At 53.8% G+C, this 16,077-nt stretch overlaps 6 protein-coding genes across 6 annotated transcripts; 2 read left to right on the top strand and 4 right to left on the bottom strand.

Annotated features, from left to right (window-relative positions):
* Window positions 1–26: 26 nt before the first annotated feature.
* BO72DRAFT_501526 (putative transcription regulator PAB1642) lies at window positions 27–840 on the top strand (the record flags this gene model as incomplete). The annotated part of the gene is made up of 2 exons (XM_040948992.1): window positions 27–572; window positions 640–840. Coding segments are annotated over 2 exons (747 nt in total), but the record flags the coding sequence as incomplete, so codon positions are not given.
* A 164-nt stretch (window positions 841–1,004) lies between these two features.
* BO72DRAFT_298560 (putative forkhead transcription factor Fkh1/2) lies at window positions 1,005–3,829 on the bottom strand. Its single transcript, XM_040940424.1, has 4 exons — window positions 3,349–3,829; window positions 2,261–3,277; window positions 1,314–2,209; window positions 1,005–1,255 (listed from the first exon to the last, which is right to left on the bottom strand). The coding sequence occupies exons 1-4, from the start codon at window positions 3,460–3,462 to the stop codon at window positions 1,183–1,185; spliced, it is 2,100 nt and encodes a 699-aa protein (XP_040795911.1). The 5' UTR covers window positions 3,463–3,829; the 3' UTR covers window positions 1,005–1,182.
* A 1,926-nt stretch (window positions 3,830–5,755) lies between these two features.
* pacC (putative C2H2 transcription factor PacC) lies at window positions 5,756–7,973 on the bottom strand (the record flags this gene model as incomplete). Its single annotated transcript, XM_040948991.1, has 3 exons — window positions 5,756–7,188; window positions 7,243–7,531; window positions 7,695–7,973. The coding sequence occupies 3 exons, from the start codon at window positions 7,971–7,973 to the stop codon at window positions 5,756–5,758; spliced, it is 2,001 nt and encodes a 666-aa protein (XP_040795910.1).
* A 2,919-nt stretch (window positions 7,974–10,892) lies between these two features.
* Window positions 10,893–12,941, bottom strand: BO72DRAFT_441028 (sugar porter family MFS transporter). The gene is made up of 3 exons (XM_040943469.1): window positions 12,205–12,941; window positions 11,394–12,104; window positions 10,893–11,333 (listed from the first exon to the last, which is right to left on the bottom strand). The coding sequence occupies exons 1-3, from the start codon at window positions 12,742–12,744 to the stop codon at window positions 10,965–10,967; spliced, it is 1,620 nt and encodes a 539-aa protein (XP_040795909.1). The 5' UTR covers window positions 12,745–12,941; the 3' UTR covers window positions 10,893–10,964.
* A 1,373-nt stretch (window positions 12,942–14,314) lies between these two features.
* On the bottom strand, window positions 14,315–14,638 carry BO72DRAFT_501522 (uncharacterized protein; the record flags this gene model as incomplete). The annotated part of the gene is made up of 1 exon (XM_040948990.1): window positions 14,315–14,638. The coding sequence occupies one exon, from the start codon at window positions 14,636–14,638 to the stop codon at window positions 14,315–14,317; it is 324 nt and encodes a 107-aa protein (XP_040795908.1).
* Window positions 14,639–14,804: 166 nt separating this feature from the next.
* On the top strand, window positions 14,805–16,067 carry BO72DRAFT_453266 (oxidoreductase, 2OG-Fe(II) oxygenase family). The gene is made up of 2 exons (XM_040945941.1): window positions 14,805–15,260; window positions 15,395–16,067. Exons 1-2 carry the CDS (start codon window positions 14,941–14,943, stop codon window positions 16,029–16,031), a joined length of 957 nt encoding a protein of 318 aa, XP_040795907.1. The 5' UTR covers window positions 14,805–14,940; the 3' UTR covers window positions 16,032–16,067.
* Window positions 16,068–16,077: the final 10 nt, after the last annotated feature.

Raw genomic sequence — 16,077 nt, 5'->3', positions numbered from 1 at the left:
CCCTCCCGCCCCCCACCACCACCAGTTTCACAACCGCCACCTCCCCTACCGCCCACCCATTCCTCTCCGCCGCCGCCGCCGGCACGCTCCCCAAACCCCGCCTGGCCGCCTGGCTGGCCCAAGACCGCCTCTACATCCACGCCTACATCCGCTTCATCGGGGCGCTGCTCGCCAAGCTCCAGCTCCCTGTGCCTGTGCCTGTGCCTGTGCCTCACGCAACCCAAACCAACCCCAACAACACCGACCAAATCGAAACCCAAACCCTTGAAACCCAAACCCTGCACACCCTCACGGCAGCCCTGACCAACATCGTCCGCGAACTCGACTTCTTCGTCGCCGTCGCCGACGAATACGCCCTCGATCTGAACACGCCGTTCCAGGTCCCCCAACCCGAACCGGGGGAAGCACCAGCACCAGCACCAGCACCAGCCGCCAGCGCCTTCACCGCCTCGCCCATAACAACCGCGTACACGGATCTCTTTATCTCGGCGGGATCGGCGGGGACGTCCTTGCTGGAGGGGTTGGTCGTGCTCTGGGCGACGGAGGTGTGTTATCTGACCGTGTGGCGGAATGTGCGGGCGGCGATGCCACGGGCAAAGAACGGGGGGGGGGGATGCGGATGGGGGTGCGTTGCGCGAGAAGTTGATTCCCAATTGGACGTGTGCCGAGTTCGAGGAGTTCGTGGAGGGGATTACGTGCTTGGTTGATAAAGTGGCGGAGCGCGAGGTGCAGCGGAGTTCGGCGGGCCCGGAGAAGGCGTGGGAGGAGGTGGTCGAGCGGTGTGCGCGGTGGTGGAGGCAGGTGGTTTGGCTGGAGGGGCAGTTTTGGCCGGAGGTTTAGATTCGAGGGCGGGGTGGTTCTCGGGGGCTTGTTGATGTGTACAGTAGCTTCTAGGGGTATTATGTATGCATTCATGCATGCATGTTTGTGATGGACAGGGTTGACTTGTAAATAGGTATGAGCAGATATGAATGAGCATCAAAAGCAATTGGAGTATATATACATGTACAGTATACAACCTTAGTGGCTAACAAGACACCAGAAGGACGACATCAAATCATTAGCAATATCTACAATTACATCAATACATACAGCCATGGTCCCATAATCCCTCCCGATCTTCGTCGTGGATGCCTTTCTGGCAAATGAATAACAAAAGCAAAGCAAACAAGCCATTCCTCCTCACGACGTCGCTGCACTTGTACGCGCCGCATTACTCAGCTGGCGATGATATGATCCGATCGTTTGGAAGCCTCTGCAAGCTGCGGTTAGTTTCTGCCATTGAACCTATGACGTTAAAAATAATTGCCTACCTCGCCAAATCAAACCCGCTCTCGTCCTCCTCCTCTTCTCCCGCTCCAGGGGCAGGACGACGACCACCCTGTGGCTCAGGCTCTCGCCGTGGTGGCGGCAACACACGACCGGTAGCCATACCTGTTGTTCCTGGTTTACTAGGACTTGCGAGGTTGGGGGGTGGCGGACTGCTGCTCGGGATACTGCCTAGGACATCCCCGGGGTCTCCCTTGAGCGGACTCATGTCAGGTACCGGTCGCGCCGGCGTGCTGCCAATATCCGCAAATTTCCAGAACTGCGCCGGTGAGCTCATTGGCATGAACTTGGATGGTATTTGCGCCGTGCTCGGAGGGGGCAGGCGCGGCTGTTGCCGCTGTGGGGCGGGTGTAATCATTGACGATGGACCGTCATCATAGTACGACGATGACAGTACTGGAGGTGATCCCACGGCCGCGTCCGACAACCCATATGTTCGACTGAGACTGGTCCCATTGCTACCCGCGTTCTTCGTCGCTGACCGGGTTGGGAGCGGCGAAGGCTCTTCATAGTCACGTGTGTTGGGTGGGCGTAAATTGTGCTCCGCTGCTCCATTGCGGCGGGCACGAGATCCTCGTTCGGGAGTGTACGCCTCGACTGGAGCCACTGGGAATGAACTGAAACCGGGGGACGATACTGGTGGGGACTTTTTGCTGTTAAATACGGCCTCCATGCCGTTTGTGGAGCCCCGGCGATCGGGTACTTTGGTTGCAGGTGATGATGGAGCCGACGATTGGGTGCCCTTCCGCAGCTGCTTCTTCCAATACTCCTCGCGGTGCTCAGGTGCAATCTGCCACTTCATTCCCTTGCCCGGCTCGTCTGTGCGTCGCGGCACCTTCTGGAACGCCTTGTTCAGCGACAAATTATGACGGATCGAGTTCTGGAACCGGTTAGCACTGTAGATACCTCCAATTCTGAAGTGAACGCTCACCTGCCAACCGCTCTGAGAATGCCGATAAAAAGCGTACTTGTCCATGATCCAGTTGTAGATATTGTTAAGGGTAAGCTTCTCCTCCTCACTGGAGAAGATGGCCTGGGCGATCAGATTCGCGTAGCTGTACGGCGGCTTGAGGTCCTTGGCCGAGTCTTTGCTATAATCAATCTCTTCCGTGCTCTCCATCATCATACCGCGGTTATACAAAGGGGACTGCTTGGCAGTACGGGCCCCCACTGTGTCGGGCGACCGTGGAGGAGGGGTCACTTGGCGCTTGAGGAATTGCGGTGCGGGTGCCAATGATGGCGGAGCGGGCGCGGTAGTCCCAGCGGTGTTGGTCGATGAGTGAGAAGCATGAGGATGGGCGTGTTGACTGGCATCCCAGGTGGCAGGCTCTTCCTCGCCGTTCGCCAGTCGCTGCGCTCGATCAACGAAGCTGGGGTGGATGGTCGCCTTGTCGCCCGGGGTGACGAACATCATCTGGGTGTTGGCGATCTCGATGATATCGCCGCAAGAGAGAACGGCGTCGGTTCCGCGCTTGAGGATGACGCTGTTGAGGCGCACCCCGTTGCGACCGTTGACACGGATGTGCCACGAGCCCGTGTCCTCACCATCGTAGAAAATCTCCGCGTGCAAGCGCGAGACGAACTTGCTGGGGCCCAGATCGACATTCACCTCCGGAAGAGCGCGCGCGGCAATCGTGACCGGACTCGACTGCTCATCTAGCTTCTGCTCGCGGTCGGGTTCGCGACCGATGTTGACATGGAGGGTCTTTACATAGTAAGTCCAATTGCGACCGGCAATTTTGGCGTAGGCGCGAATGCTCTGCTCTGCCTCCGTCTTCGTATTGGAGTAGTCGCGATGAACTCGAACCTCTTCGCGTGCAGCCTCGAGATATGAGATTACCAGGTCAACGAGGTCTTGATTCTCCGACATGTCCTGGTCATCGTCGGCTTCGTCGGCGGACTCGGGCTTGATCGGGCGCGTTTGTGGGGATACTCGAGAATGTTCGACCTGACCGCAACAGTAGACAGTTAGTCGATGGTTCTTGTCAAGACGTTGATCGTTGTTCAGGGAGCACTCACCTTGCGCTTCTTATTTGACGGTCGCGTCGGCGATGAATCCGGGGCCTCTGCGTCGGATGTCTCTTGTAACTGAATCTCCTTGCGCCGCGCGCGGCGGCGGTTCGATAGAGGCATGGTGCAAAAACAGACGGAGCGATGAAAAGCGGCGCAGGCAGGCGATCGGTTGTGGTGGTGGTTGTTGTTGTTGATGGAGGGGCTCGGAGAAGTTATCGTGGGAAGCGTTGCGGAGCGAGATGAGTTGATGTTATCGTCGGTGGTAGTGTAATCAGTTGTGGTCGTGGTGGAGAAGGGTCGCAAGTGGCCGGGGCAACAATACGAGATTAGGGAAGAGAAAATCGCAGACGTTGAAGAGTGAGAACACCCGTGACGAACAACCGAAAATGAGAACAGTACGGAGTAGGACGAATGGAAACCGGGATGGCAGGTCCAGGGTTGTTGACCCAAGGGTACGGTTTGCCACCGCGCACGAACGAGACGCGATTTGACCGTGAGTCGTGACTAGTGAGAGAGAAGGGAAGAGTAGCGAGTGAGTGAGACGGGACTGGAGGGGGGCTGCGAGAGAGAGTGGCCAGCCACCGTGGGGGGAGTGGAAGTGGGAGGGAAGAGGAGGGGAGGTCGGGTTTGCGCCAAGCACGTTCAATAGGGCTGGGGTGGTGGTGGGAGAGGGAGAAGAAAGGAAGAGATGATGAATCAAAGAAAGGGAGGAGGAGAAGGGGGAGGGAGAGAGGAACAAAAGGAAAGAAGGGAGGAAAGGATCGAGACAAGCAGATTGTATGTGGAAGTAAGTGGTGAAGTGAAGAAGTAGTAGAAGCAGCAGCTAGCAGTAGAAAGTAGTAGTAGTAGTAGTGATGATGGTGATGATGATGACGCTGCGAATGAATCAGCCACAAGGGAATAGGATGGATGAGATGGGAAAGAAACGCTCCCGAGTCAATCCAATTCTAAGCCCGTCAGTCAAATCAATCAGTCAATCAATCAATCATCAATCAAACAGTGCAGTCAATCAATCAGTCAGTCATGTGGGACTGCAACTCAAGGGAATGAAGGGGAATGAACTTGATTGAACCTTGAAAGGTGCCGTCACTGCCAGATTGAGTAGTTTAGTTGCAATCACTAGGAAAAATCCTCGGGATTGCTTGTTCTTCCACCAACACAATTGCAATTGTACTTGCAATGCGAAGATAAGTAAAAGTAAATAGTCAAACAATCTTCCTCCCTTTCACCTTTTCTTTCTTTCTTTCTTGCTCACTCTTCGCTCTCTTCCTTCCTTTCTTCCTTTCTTCCTTTCTCCTCTTAACTTTCTCCCCCCCTTGGTTCCTTCCCCCGGATCCTATTATATACGGTCTACTCCGTAAACAATTTTACTACATCCAAATACGACGCCGTAAACAGACAGTGGATCCCAACAAGCAAGCAGACAAGCAAGCAAAGCAACATCACAAACAGACCATGTTTAATCAAGATGGCCCGCTGTTGACCCTTTGCCGGATGCAGTTTCTGTCCTTGAACCCCCTCTCAATTCTTGCAATTCTTGAAAAGAGCAGTCCGTCAACCAGACAGGGTGCTCTGTGATTATCTATGATGAAACCCACCCAAGTTCTATAAGCTTCCTTTCCCCAAAGTCTACTCCGTACGAGGAGGGCGGACCAGAGTCAGCGAGGCGGACTTGATCGGATGCGCGGGCGGGGTGGAGGGTTGGACCATCCACCAGCATCGTCATCATCAACAATAACATCATCATCATCATCATCTCCTCCTCAGCTTCTACGTACACACAACTTAACTTGCTGCTACCCGCTGGTCTCGACCATCCCCGGATTAGGCAAAGGCCAGTAGTTTACCCTTCAGACTGGTTGCGTCATGGTGTCCGCGTGCAGCTCGTGTGGAATGCGGATCCCCTCTTCAGGCTTCTCCGACAGGTAACATCTTCGTTGCAATCTCTCGCCCTGGATTCCCCTTCCCACTCTTCCTTCTCCTCCCTCCGGATCAAGAGGGAAAATACGACGCTACACAATAATAGGACAACCACTGCGGAAGTCAACAACAAAAACAACATGGTTCCGATCGCATTACTGATCAATGACCGAGTGCATGGATTTCTCCCAAGTAAATACAGGTTCATCATATACACTAAGAATACTTCAACTCATCAGGACCGCCTGCCTACCGAGGCCAATCCGGTTCTCCGACGCATTGGGAATAGCAAACAAGCAGAATCAAACCTAACCCGCAATCGCCCAGAACAAGTCGTTCGTAGCATAGCCGTAAATAAGTAACAGAAAGAGGAAAGTGGGGAGAAGTACCCAAGGTACCCTATAGAAAAAAAAAATCACGAATATGAACCGCCGGTCAAGAGAGGCCCGGAGGAACATCAGAAGATCACCTCAGCCAATCCCAGCCACCGCCCTCAGGGCATCTTGGAATCGCCATCTTCGTCCATTCGTAACGTCGGGTACATCACTGCATCCCCTGCCTCCGACCTCACTCCCGGCTTGGCTGGTGCCGCTTCGGTTGGCGTAATCTCCACCCCTTCCATTTGGCTCCCCGAGGCTGACTCCGGGCTCCGTTCGTCGCGGATTCGCTGAGACTCGTTCTCGTATTCGCCCCGTTCCAGCCGGGAAGCAATGTAGTTACGCAAGTACTCGATCAGCCGGACCTTTTCCACCCACTGCACATCAGCCCGCTCCGCCACCTCGGTCGCCGCCTGGGCGGTCCGGAGCGTCGCTTCGGCTTCAGCAGCCGCTCCTGACAGCGCAGGGTCGATTAGGCTAGCCGAGAAACTCTTGGGTGACAGTGAGGATGCTCGCCCCTTAGCGAGAGGGGTGCGCTCGCTGTCTGCCTTCTCATTGTCTTGCGACAAGTCCATGGCATCAGGCATGGAGCGGGGCTCTGGGCGCGCGCGCTGCAGCGTGCCACCGGTATATCGACGCCGGTCGTCATGATCGAAGATACCCCCCAATGTGGAAGGCGGTGCCGCACCCGACGTGGTCGGATAGCCTGCTGTCATGCTCTCAGACATGGTAGCCGAAGGTAGGCGAGGATACATGTGGCCGCCTTCATGGTGAGATGGCGACACACGAGTGGCGGACGGGAGAGAGATCGGGGAGCGACCGGAGGTGTAGGACTGTGCACTGGAAGGAGGCGTGAGGGCGGGAGTGCCGGTGGAGGGAGAGTGGGTGGCTGGGTTGGGCATCATGGCGCTAGCCGCTGTCGTAGCTGTCGCATGGCTAGGGGGCAACTGTGTTGGCGGCGAGTGAGTGGTGCGGTAGCTCAGACCTCCGTGGACGTAGTGAGCACCGGGTTGGGCAACTCCCGCTGCGGCAACGTTGTCGTCGTTCTCGTAGATCGTGTCCTGCATTTGTTGCAAGAATTGATCGATATTTATAAGATCATTCTTGGTGCGCACGTTGCTCATCGGGGGCAGGTGATACGACGGAGCGGAGGGATGGCCTCCAGGGCTATATCCACCGCCACCTACAGCCACGGGGGCAGGCATCGCTTGGTATTCGGGCAGAGGTCCGCTGCTCAGAACGGGCAGCGACAGACTCTGTAGCCCCATCAACCGCTGACCCACAGCCGCATATGAGTTCGGGTCAAACTGGCGGCGCTTCAAGTCACCGAAGAACTCGTTCAGAGCATCGTAGCCACGCTTCTTCGACTCGTACGAGGTGTGTCCGGCTTCCGGGCCGTGGTTCAGGGCGTAGTAGACATTGCCGTAGGATGGGTTGGAAGGTTGAGGGGGTGGGTGAGACTGATAGTATTGAGGAGCACCATGGGCGTAACCCTGGCTAGGGACTGGGTTGATTGTGGGCTCGAAGTAATGAGCAGCCGCGGCGTACCCTACAGCATGCGTCAGTCGGTCAACGCCCGAAGGGTAAATATGCGGTCGCATACCTTTAGCGCCACTTGCAAATATCATGTCCGGATTCCGAGAGCCAGGCTCGGGGGAGCGAACCAGAACGGAATCATCAGCATGGGTCTTGACGTGCTTCTTCAAATCCTGGGGACGCTTGAAAGCCTTGCCACAGAAATCACACTTGTGTGGTTTGAGCGGCACATGGACACGGATGTGAGAGGTGATGTGATCGCGCTTGACAGTCGTCGTCCGACAGCTACCCCATTGGCAGGTCAGGTTGAGATTATTTGTACTCTTGCGACCGACATGACGCTCGCACACATGTTCCTATAGCACCAGAGCGGTCAGCGGCGGATCGTTTCCCCATGATCATGACCGGTCGAGCCGACACGTGGCCGGTTACTCGAAGGTGCCTCAGAGCCAGAGCCAGAAGAGAAGAGCATGAACTAGCAAAGAGATAGGAAGAAGAAAAAAGACCGAGACAACTTACGTAGAGAGCTTCGGGAGACGGGCACTTTTCAGAGCAGTTCTGCCACAGGCAGGACAGTTCCTCGGCCGGGCGAGTGGTGGTGCCGTTAATGGGAGGGCTAGCAACGGCAGCAGTCGCAGCAGCAGCAGTCGCAGCAGCCGACGCAGCGGTAGCCGACGAGACCTGAGGAGATTGTTGTTGAGGGGGAGCAGCAGGCTCCTGGGCGGCAGGTGCAGGCACCGGGGGAGCCGCCGTCGAAGGGGCCGTGGTGGTGGTGGTGGTGTCTTGAGGTTCCGACATTGCCAAGAAAATTCTGTTTCTTGTCCCTGTCTTGGGATGCCAGCGGAAGTAGACAAGCGACTCAACACAATACCCCAACGGGGATATAATCAACAAATACGTCAAACAGAGACAAGAGCCGGTGGTTAATGAACCGATGAGAGTTGTATATCCCACGGGGAAGTAGAAGAAGGCAGAAGTAGGCTAAGACGGTCGGTAGCTTCGAGACGCGGTGAGAGCGTTCGTTGAACAACAAAGAGGGAGTCAGACACGCGCACCGATACCGCAGCCTAGTCAAGTCAAGCAACCGAAAAAGGTGGGGAAAGCGCCCAGTAATTTATACTGATTCAATATAGTAATTGTAGTTTGGAATATAAAGAGAAGTATAGGTAGGTGGACTGTATAGATGGAGACCACCAGGGGGACATCAAACAAGAATGATGGAGGAAGAGACGGAAGATAATGTTTGTAAGAGTCAGAACAAGAAAAGAGATGGAAAGGGGAGGGAGGGAGGGAGGAGGAGGAGGGGGGAGGGGGCCTTCAGAAGAGAGAATCAGGGGAGGAAAGTCTTGGGGCCGAGCCGAGGAGGCAGAGAGAGAGAGCGAGAGACGAGCCTTGCCTAGAAAAGGCGAAGACTCAACCGGGCGGAGGGGAGAAAAAGAGACAAGAAGCCCAAGCCAGGACTGGGCATTGTCCGGGCCAAGACACACCGTGCGGGGCTGCGTGGCGTGGCATGGCATCGTCTGGCCCTTCTTCTTTTTCTGACTCTTTTTTTCTTTTTTTCTTTTTTTTTCTTTTAACACTCCAGGTAACCTACTAACTTACTACCTAGTAGTTACAGAAAGTTTACACCACTGCCAGGACATCTGCTTATGTCTAGGCTGATATCATACCTCTGATTCATGCTGAGAACATTCTCAATCTTACTGTCAATCTTTAACTGCCTTCGTTTCCCCCCCCCCCCACGGACACAAAACCCACCATCCACCGCGAAAATTAGTTTCCCAACTAAAACTAACTTAGTGCCGGCCGGAATGGTTAGAGCTTAAGGGATTCGAAACTAGTCCTAGTGGGCTTGAACGAAGCCTCGAATAACCGTTCTCCCTCGCCCCCGTATTGACACATGGGACCAACTGGCTGACTGACTGAACTTAGTCCGTCCTACTATGATCTAGGGACCGTGACTTATCTGCTTAGCTGCCATGATAATAATAATGTTGTCTGACAATCCGACGGACAGACTACCTAGTCCTGGTAGTCCCTTTCTCCCCCCGCATAAGAAAACTTGCCAAGTTGGCCAAGTTACCCTTCTTGGCCTCCGTTCTGCGCTTCCCCCCTCCCTCTCTCCCCCCGTTCCTTCTCTGCCTACTTATTATCACCTCGTAGAAATGGCGACTGGAACTCTGGAAGGTCGAGTAGCTGCAGGAATCGATGCTTTTTCTTTTTCCGCAAAGACCTGTGGAGCCTATTCTCGTGTCTGACATTTGGAGCCGTGAGGGAAGGAAGCACCAGCCAACGGATTATTATTACGATTCCAACCAACACCTCACTAGGTACTTACTTTGTACTGTACAATACGGAGTACTTAGCTCTAATATAGCTGGATTCATCTTATGGGAAAGTCTGATCCTTGTTTTCGCTATCGAACCGTCCACCACGAAGTCAAGAATGACCGGGTGGCCAAAATACCAAAACATACCAAGTAATTCCTCTCTCCCCCTACCTCTCTTGGCGCTTCTTTTCCCGCCCCGAGGACCCCGAGGAGAGAGGGTGCAGGTCTTGGACTTCTTGGACTCTTGGGTTTCTTGGAACCTTGTTTTTCTTTTCGGTGTCTTTTTTTTTTTTCTTTTTTGTGTTTTCTTTGGTCATTAGTCAGATGGTCCCGGGCTTCTCCGGGGAGGAGGGAGGGGGAGCCCAGGAGAGCGGCATTTGCATGCAAATGCACCCACCACCCATTTCTTTCAGAGTCAAGTGTCCCCCCTGTGCATACAACAAACTGTATGTACTGTACCACTCATGGGACACAGGTGGACTGACTACCTACTATACCTACTTCTACCACAAATGGCAGTACAGAAAAGACTCGACTCAGCTGGTGGATACTTAATTACTAACTGGGTCGGATTACCCCTCTCAGTCCCTCCGTATTCTGATTATTGAGTCGGAAGTTCATTCACTCCGAGCCGTGAATCTTACTAAAATAGTCCATCCAGCTATTCAACTGACCTCCCCCAAAGCCCTGAATACATCCACGAGATTCATAACTTTCATTCATAACCTACCATCCCCGCACAGTTGCTGTAAATGTATATCGAAGGTCGAAGCATTGGACCTGACTTACCCGCGGAAACAACAGGGGAAAAAAAGCTTTTCCCCCTGTAGTACCTAGAAGACTACCGAACGCTTCAAGGTTGGAAATGTCTCTTCCCAAGGCTCCAAGTCGCTTCCCCCCCCCCGTCTTGGAAGGTGACACCACCAAGGAAATCAAGAATTATGCGAGTCACCTGCAGTTCGACCGCTGAAGAAAACCCCTCCAAACCCGATCGCGTCACGGAGCGAGGGATTGCTGTAGTGTCGGTACTGTACTGTACATACTGCACACTTGGCTTGGCTTTTTTACCCCGGGGTGGCGGTGCCCTCCCCCTTCTCTTTGTCTTTGAGGGGAATGGATGGTCAATCCATCTGGGGCCGTCTTTTGGGGAAAATTATGCAGGGCCCTCCTGCAGCATAGTCAGCGGAGAATTTTAGGCATCCACATTTCTTCGAAGGAGTGAAAAGAAAACAACTCAAGTGCATCGAGATAAAAGATGCTAAGCCATTTTTGATGTCAATTATTTAACTGGTTATTTTATTGATCCAACTCAACCACTTCACTACCAACAAATGCAGATGTCCAAAAAGAGAAGAAATAATATATATCCAGGTCTATGATCTATCGTTCACATATATACAATCCGTCTAGGTGTAAAAACCGAAATCAAAGCAAAACGGGCTAATCGACAAACTCCATCATCATGCGGCTTTCGTGTTCTCCAGGTGCTCCTGGGGCTCGGGCTTGTCGAACATGCCATCCTTGATCTCCGCACGGAAGCGCTCCTCCTCTTCCTTGAGCTGCTCCTTGAGGATGGAGTGGGCCCGCCAGATCGGCTTGATCTTGAACAGCTGATCGGTCACCTCCAGCGGGATGCCACTGGTCTCCGGGATGAGGAAGAAAGCGAAGAAGAATGCCAGGAACGACAGGGAGGCAAAAAAGAAGTACACGCCGTATCCCATCTTCTCGAACATCTGCTCCGTGAACCGGGAGACCAGGAAGTTGAAAAGCCAGTTACTGGCGGTGGTGGCGGCCTGCGCCACGGAACGGATGTTGGGGTGGAAGAACTCCTGTCCAGACCAGTCAGTGGATTGTGCAAAATATGACAGAAAAAACACAGAAGAACATACCGCGTTGATGACCCACGGAGTACCGTTCCAAGTAGGTGTATAGACGGCTGTCCAGAGGTAGAAAAAGAAGATAGCCGCGATACCACCGCTGTTGAGGTGGTCTTGGGGATGCTTGGTAGGCTCCACCACACAGATGTACGCGCCTATAATCCACATGCAGACTGAGCCACAAACCGCACCGATAAGCAGCAGCTTGCGACGACCGAGCTGGTCAACCAGGAAAAGCAGCCAGACGATGGTGATGACAGCCTTGACGACACCAAAGACACCGTTCAAGATTCCCTTCGTGTTGCCCTGAACACCAATGCTTTCGAAAATGGTCGGGCTATAGTAGTTGATTGCGTTGATTCCAGAGCCGTTCTGCCAGAAGAAGAGCATGCATCCCAGGAACAGGCGATACTGCAGGTTCCTGGCTTGACCGAGAGCCTGGAAGGGCTTCCAGAAACCGACACCGATGGTGGCCTTTTGCTCCTCGAGACTCTGATCCATAGCAGCGATTTCCTCGGTGATATAGATATCAGTGGGCTCCAACTGACGGACCCAGCACAGGTTCGCAATGGCCTGCTCGCGGCGGCCCTTGGTAAACAGCCAACGGGGAGATTCCTTCATCCACAGAGAGCCGAGGAAAAGCATTCCTGATGGAATAATCTGAATAGCGAACGGAATGACCCATTGCTTGTGGCTGGCAGGAATGGTTTGCTCAACACCATACTAGAAGCAGGGAAGGTTAGCTTAGAGGCCCTGATTCCTGGAGGAGTAGGGAAAGGTGCTGGGTAGCATCAAGACCGTATTGCGCGGGCGAATAACTTACGTTGATCCAGAAACCGACCATGCCACCAACTTGCCAGCCAAGTTCATACAAACCAACAAGACGACCACGAATGGCGGGAGGGGCTAGCTCGGACAGGTACATCGGGACAATATTGGAGGCAACTCCGGTGCCGAGACCGGCCAACACACGGCCCGCATAAAGCATGCCGAGACCGGTCGAACTGTTGGCTCCCAACTGCAAACCCGCTCCGAGAACGAAGACAGCCGAAGCGATGGTCAAACTCCATTTGCGTCCCCCATAGTACGAAATACCATAGGTGAGCAAAGCTCCGAAGAAAGCACCAGCAATGAAGAGAGAGACAATGTTTTCGCTGATCAAGTCTCTCTCGGAGCTAGTCTTCTTGTCCAGGCCAAACTCGGTCATGAAAGAGTCCAATGTGATGGTCGTGCCGATGAAACCACTGGTGTACCCGATCATTTGAGAACCGCATGATGCAATGGCGGCCAATGCATACACTCGCCAGTTGTAAACAGCTTTCGGCGTAGGCCGATCCTCGACCAGGTGGAGAATGCCACCCATTGCTATGAGGGGGCGAGAGAAGGAGGAAGGAAGGAAGGGGAGAGGAGGGGAGAAAGAAGAACAGAGATGTGAAGACCTATGAAAAAGCCCCAATTATCTCTTGAAGGTGAAAAGACCAAGAGAAAGGCAGAAAGAAAAAAAAGCAGGCTTCCTGCCAACAGAGACAAGGAAGGGGGAGATGATGGAAGTAGATATGGGGGAGAGAAAGTTCTGAAGGCGGAAGTTGAGGAAGATTTAAAAACTGGTCGAGACGGGCCGGGCCCCTAAAGTAATTATCTACAGTGAGCGACGCATCAACGCTGAACCGTGTGGATTCTCCTCTTCGTCGAACGCTCTCCACAATCCACGTCTGACCGAAACCCCATCTGGGGAGACTCAACATGGGGGTTCTTGTGAATAGCACGCATTTGATACGTCAAGCAAGCAGCTAATTGGTCCTTATCATGCAAACTATTGCCTTGATTCCCACAAAGGTCGCCTCGTGATGTGGGAAACTGGGTCGGGGGAGAGTTTTCCCCAGACTGACTATGTCTCGCTTAGCCGGCGCGGAGAAGTTCTTGCGAAGGAAACATTCAGCCGCAGATTTAGGGTGTGGGGGCGAAGGTTAGAAAATTTCCCTGCACGAGGAGAAGGTATATAATCCTGGTTGCCCCCTTTAGACTGGACATTTACCCGACTGTTCCGGCGCCTGCGAAAGCAAATAACCCTCAGGTGAAATGACTGATTGCTGACTGGGCTCTGCACGTTCCAAGGTAGCGAGCCTGTGGCGACTTGGCCACGGTGAAGACTTTGCCGGTGGACCAACCCATTCCCAGACGAACTTTAAACTCGGCCTTAAAGAGCCTTATCTCTACCAGAGTCACGAACTCGGAGTGCCGATCTCGTTGTTGTCTGGAACGGCCCAGCATCGATGCCTTCGGCTTCGCCTCGTGTCGGCTCTTCGGCGAATCAGAGCGTAGGAGTTTGAGAATTGGCCCAACACAGGGAGGTCCACAATCAGGGTTAAGCGACTTTTCGACGCCCCTGTCGAGTTCAAGAGAGGACTTAGCCGGTTTCTGACACCCTTCCCCTCCCAATGTTCTTCGTAATCATGTTTAGGCCAGTCATGATAACGGGATGAAGCCTTAACCCCATTCCTTGATGGAGTCCTTCCTCGGAAGAGAGCCGACTAAGCCGGAACGTGCATAATTTTGGTGCCGATCAAGCTTTAGTTCGCCGTGGATAGGACACCAGTTAACGGGTATATAGGAAGGTCAAAAGCTAAAAGTCGGTTGAGATGGAGATGCAGTGGCGCAGATAATGTAGGTATTGTGTACGAGATGTGTTGTCTTCAGACCTGCCAGATCTGCCCGAGGAAAATGCAGCGTATAGTGCTACGTAGAGCTTCGGATAGGAGCAGAAGGTTGCCGCCGGTGGATGTGGGCTAACCGAGACGGGCAACGCACACGAGGCTTAATTCAGCCATGAGCAAGTCGATTTGCATAAGTCAAACACAATTCAATGCGAAGGAGCGATAGTGCTAATCCTACTAACCTTAAAGAGATTAGCGGTCAGCTGACCGGAAGTCCCTTTAGACGGCGGGGTCGGCGCTCACCCGCACCACCCACGCGGGCTCAAGAACGCTTCTCCGCGTTGACGCTGGTTCTGGAAGACTGAAAACGCGGAGTCTCCGCATGCAATCGTTAATGGTTCCTTTTAGGTTCTGTCTTTGTTTCTCACTGGACAGCATGACGAAAGCAGCGGTGAAGATCCTTTGACTCCGGATTACTCCATGACGCCATGGTGTTTGGAGACCCCAGACCGCGTGGAGGTGGCCCCTCGTGTATGAGCGGAGCCATCGCTTGTCCGCAGGCGAGCATTGTCGCGTGCATGGGAAGGCCTTCTTGATCAACATGGCCTGTGGGTGCTGACTACACCAGGAGGTAGGATAAACGCAAAAGCTCGTTGGAGTCGACCGGACCAAATGGTTCTTCCTCGGAGATAACAGTCTCTCGGCTTATGTGCGGCGTCTGAACAAATTCCCGACACCGTGACTAATCATGAAAGGACAGGCTCACCAAGTGGCATATCTACTAATGTACTTGCATAACTCTAATGCACAGACTGAGTTATCAGATCAATTATCCATCTCCTGCCGAGCCCTCCGCAAGAATAGGGATCCGACAATCAAACCACCGGGGGAGGGATTTGATCAATATGCCCAAATTCTCCCTTTCCACTCTCCTCTCGTCGCTGCTCTATCTTCTCCCCGCATACTTCTTCGTTCTCGCGCCGCTCCTCCGCCAACTCTTTCCCGATTCCGCAGGGAATCTTTTCGACCTCGACCTCGATGCCGACGGGACCGAGCCCGATTCGGGCCTCACCCTCAACCCGGATATCCTGAGTCTTCCAGATGGGGTCATTCCAAATTGTGCCCCCGACAATTACCGGGTTCACCTTCTGCAGAAAGACCCATTGGTGATATATATTGAGGATTTCTTGTCGGCGGAAGAAACGGACCACATCGTCAATCTAAGGTACTTTCCCACTCAAAAACCATTCTATCCCGGCCTCAGTGCTTCGATCTCATCTCAACCAATTCACCAAGCACGATTCCCTTCTCCATGATCTTGCACGGGAAACCATCATAGGAAAGCTGACACCTAGAAAGTAAATCGAACTACACTCTCTCCACGATCTATAACGGCCAAAACACAACTCACGATGCCACCCGCCGCCTCTCCGACCGCGCTCTTCTCCCCCGCGACAACACCGTCCGATGCCTCGAGGCCCGCGCCGCCGCATTCCAGGGCTGGAAACCGCACCTCTACATTGAACGCATGTGGGCGCAACGCTACAACACCTCCGGCCACTACGTCCACCACTATGACTGGGCCGGATCCGCTGCCCGTGGCGGGGACCGCCTCAGCACATTTATGGTCTACTTGGGGGATGACTGCGAGGGTGGAGGCACAAACTTTCCGCGGCTGAGGATGCCTCGGAGTGCCGCGGCCCTCCGCGAATGGTGTCGGTTTGTGGAGTGCCCTGCGGATGCTGCTGCTGCTGCCCCTCCAAGAGGGGAGCCTAAGGATGGCGAGCCAAGCCATGCTGCCGCTTCCGCTGCCGCTGCCTCGCAGGGAGTTACATTCAAGCCCATCAAAGGCAATGCCATCTTCTGGGAGAACCTGCGACCGGATGGATCGGGATATCCGGAGACGTGGCATGCCGCGTTCCCGGTCACCTCCGGAACGAAGATCGGATTGAATATTTGGAGCTGGTATCAGCCCCCTCGGCGTAGGAGAGGTTGAGCCCGGTTCCCAGATTTCAGTTGGATATACCCCTTTGGAGAGAGAA

Source organism: Aspergillus fijiensis (genome assembly GCF_003184825.1).
Source record: "Aspergillus fijiensis CBS 313.89 unplaced genomic scaffold BO72scaffold_87, whole genome shotgun sequence".
Lineage (NCBI taxonomy): Eukaryota > Fungi > Ascomycota > Eurotiomycetes > Eurotiales > Aspergillaceae > Aspergillus > Aspergillus fijiensis.
This window is presented reverse-complemented; position numbering and strand designations above follow the sequence as displayed.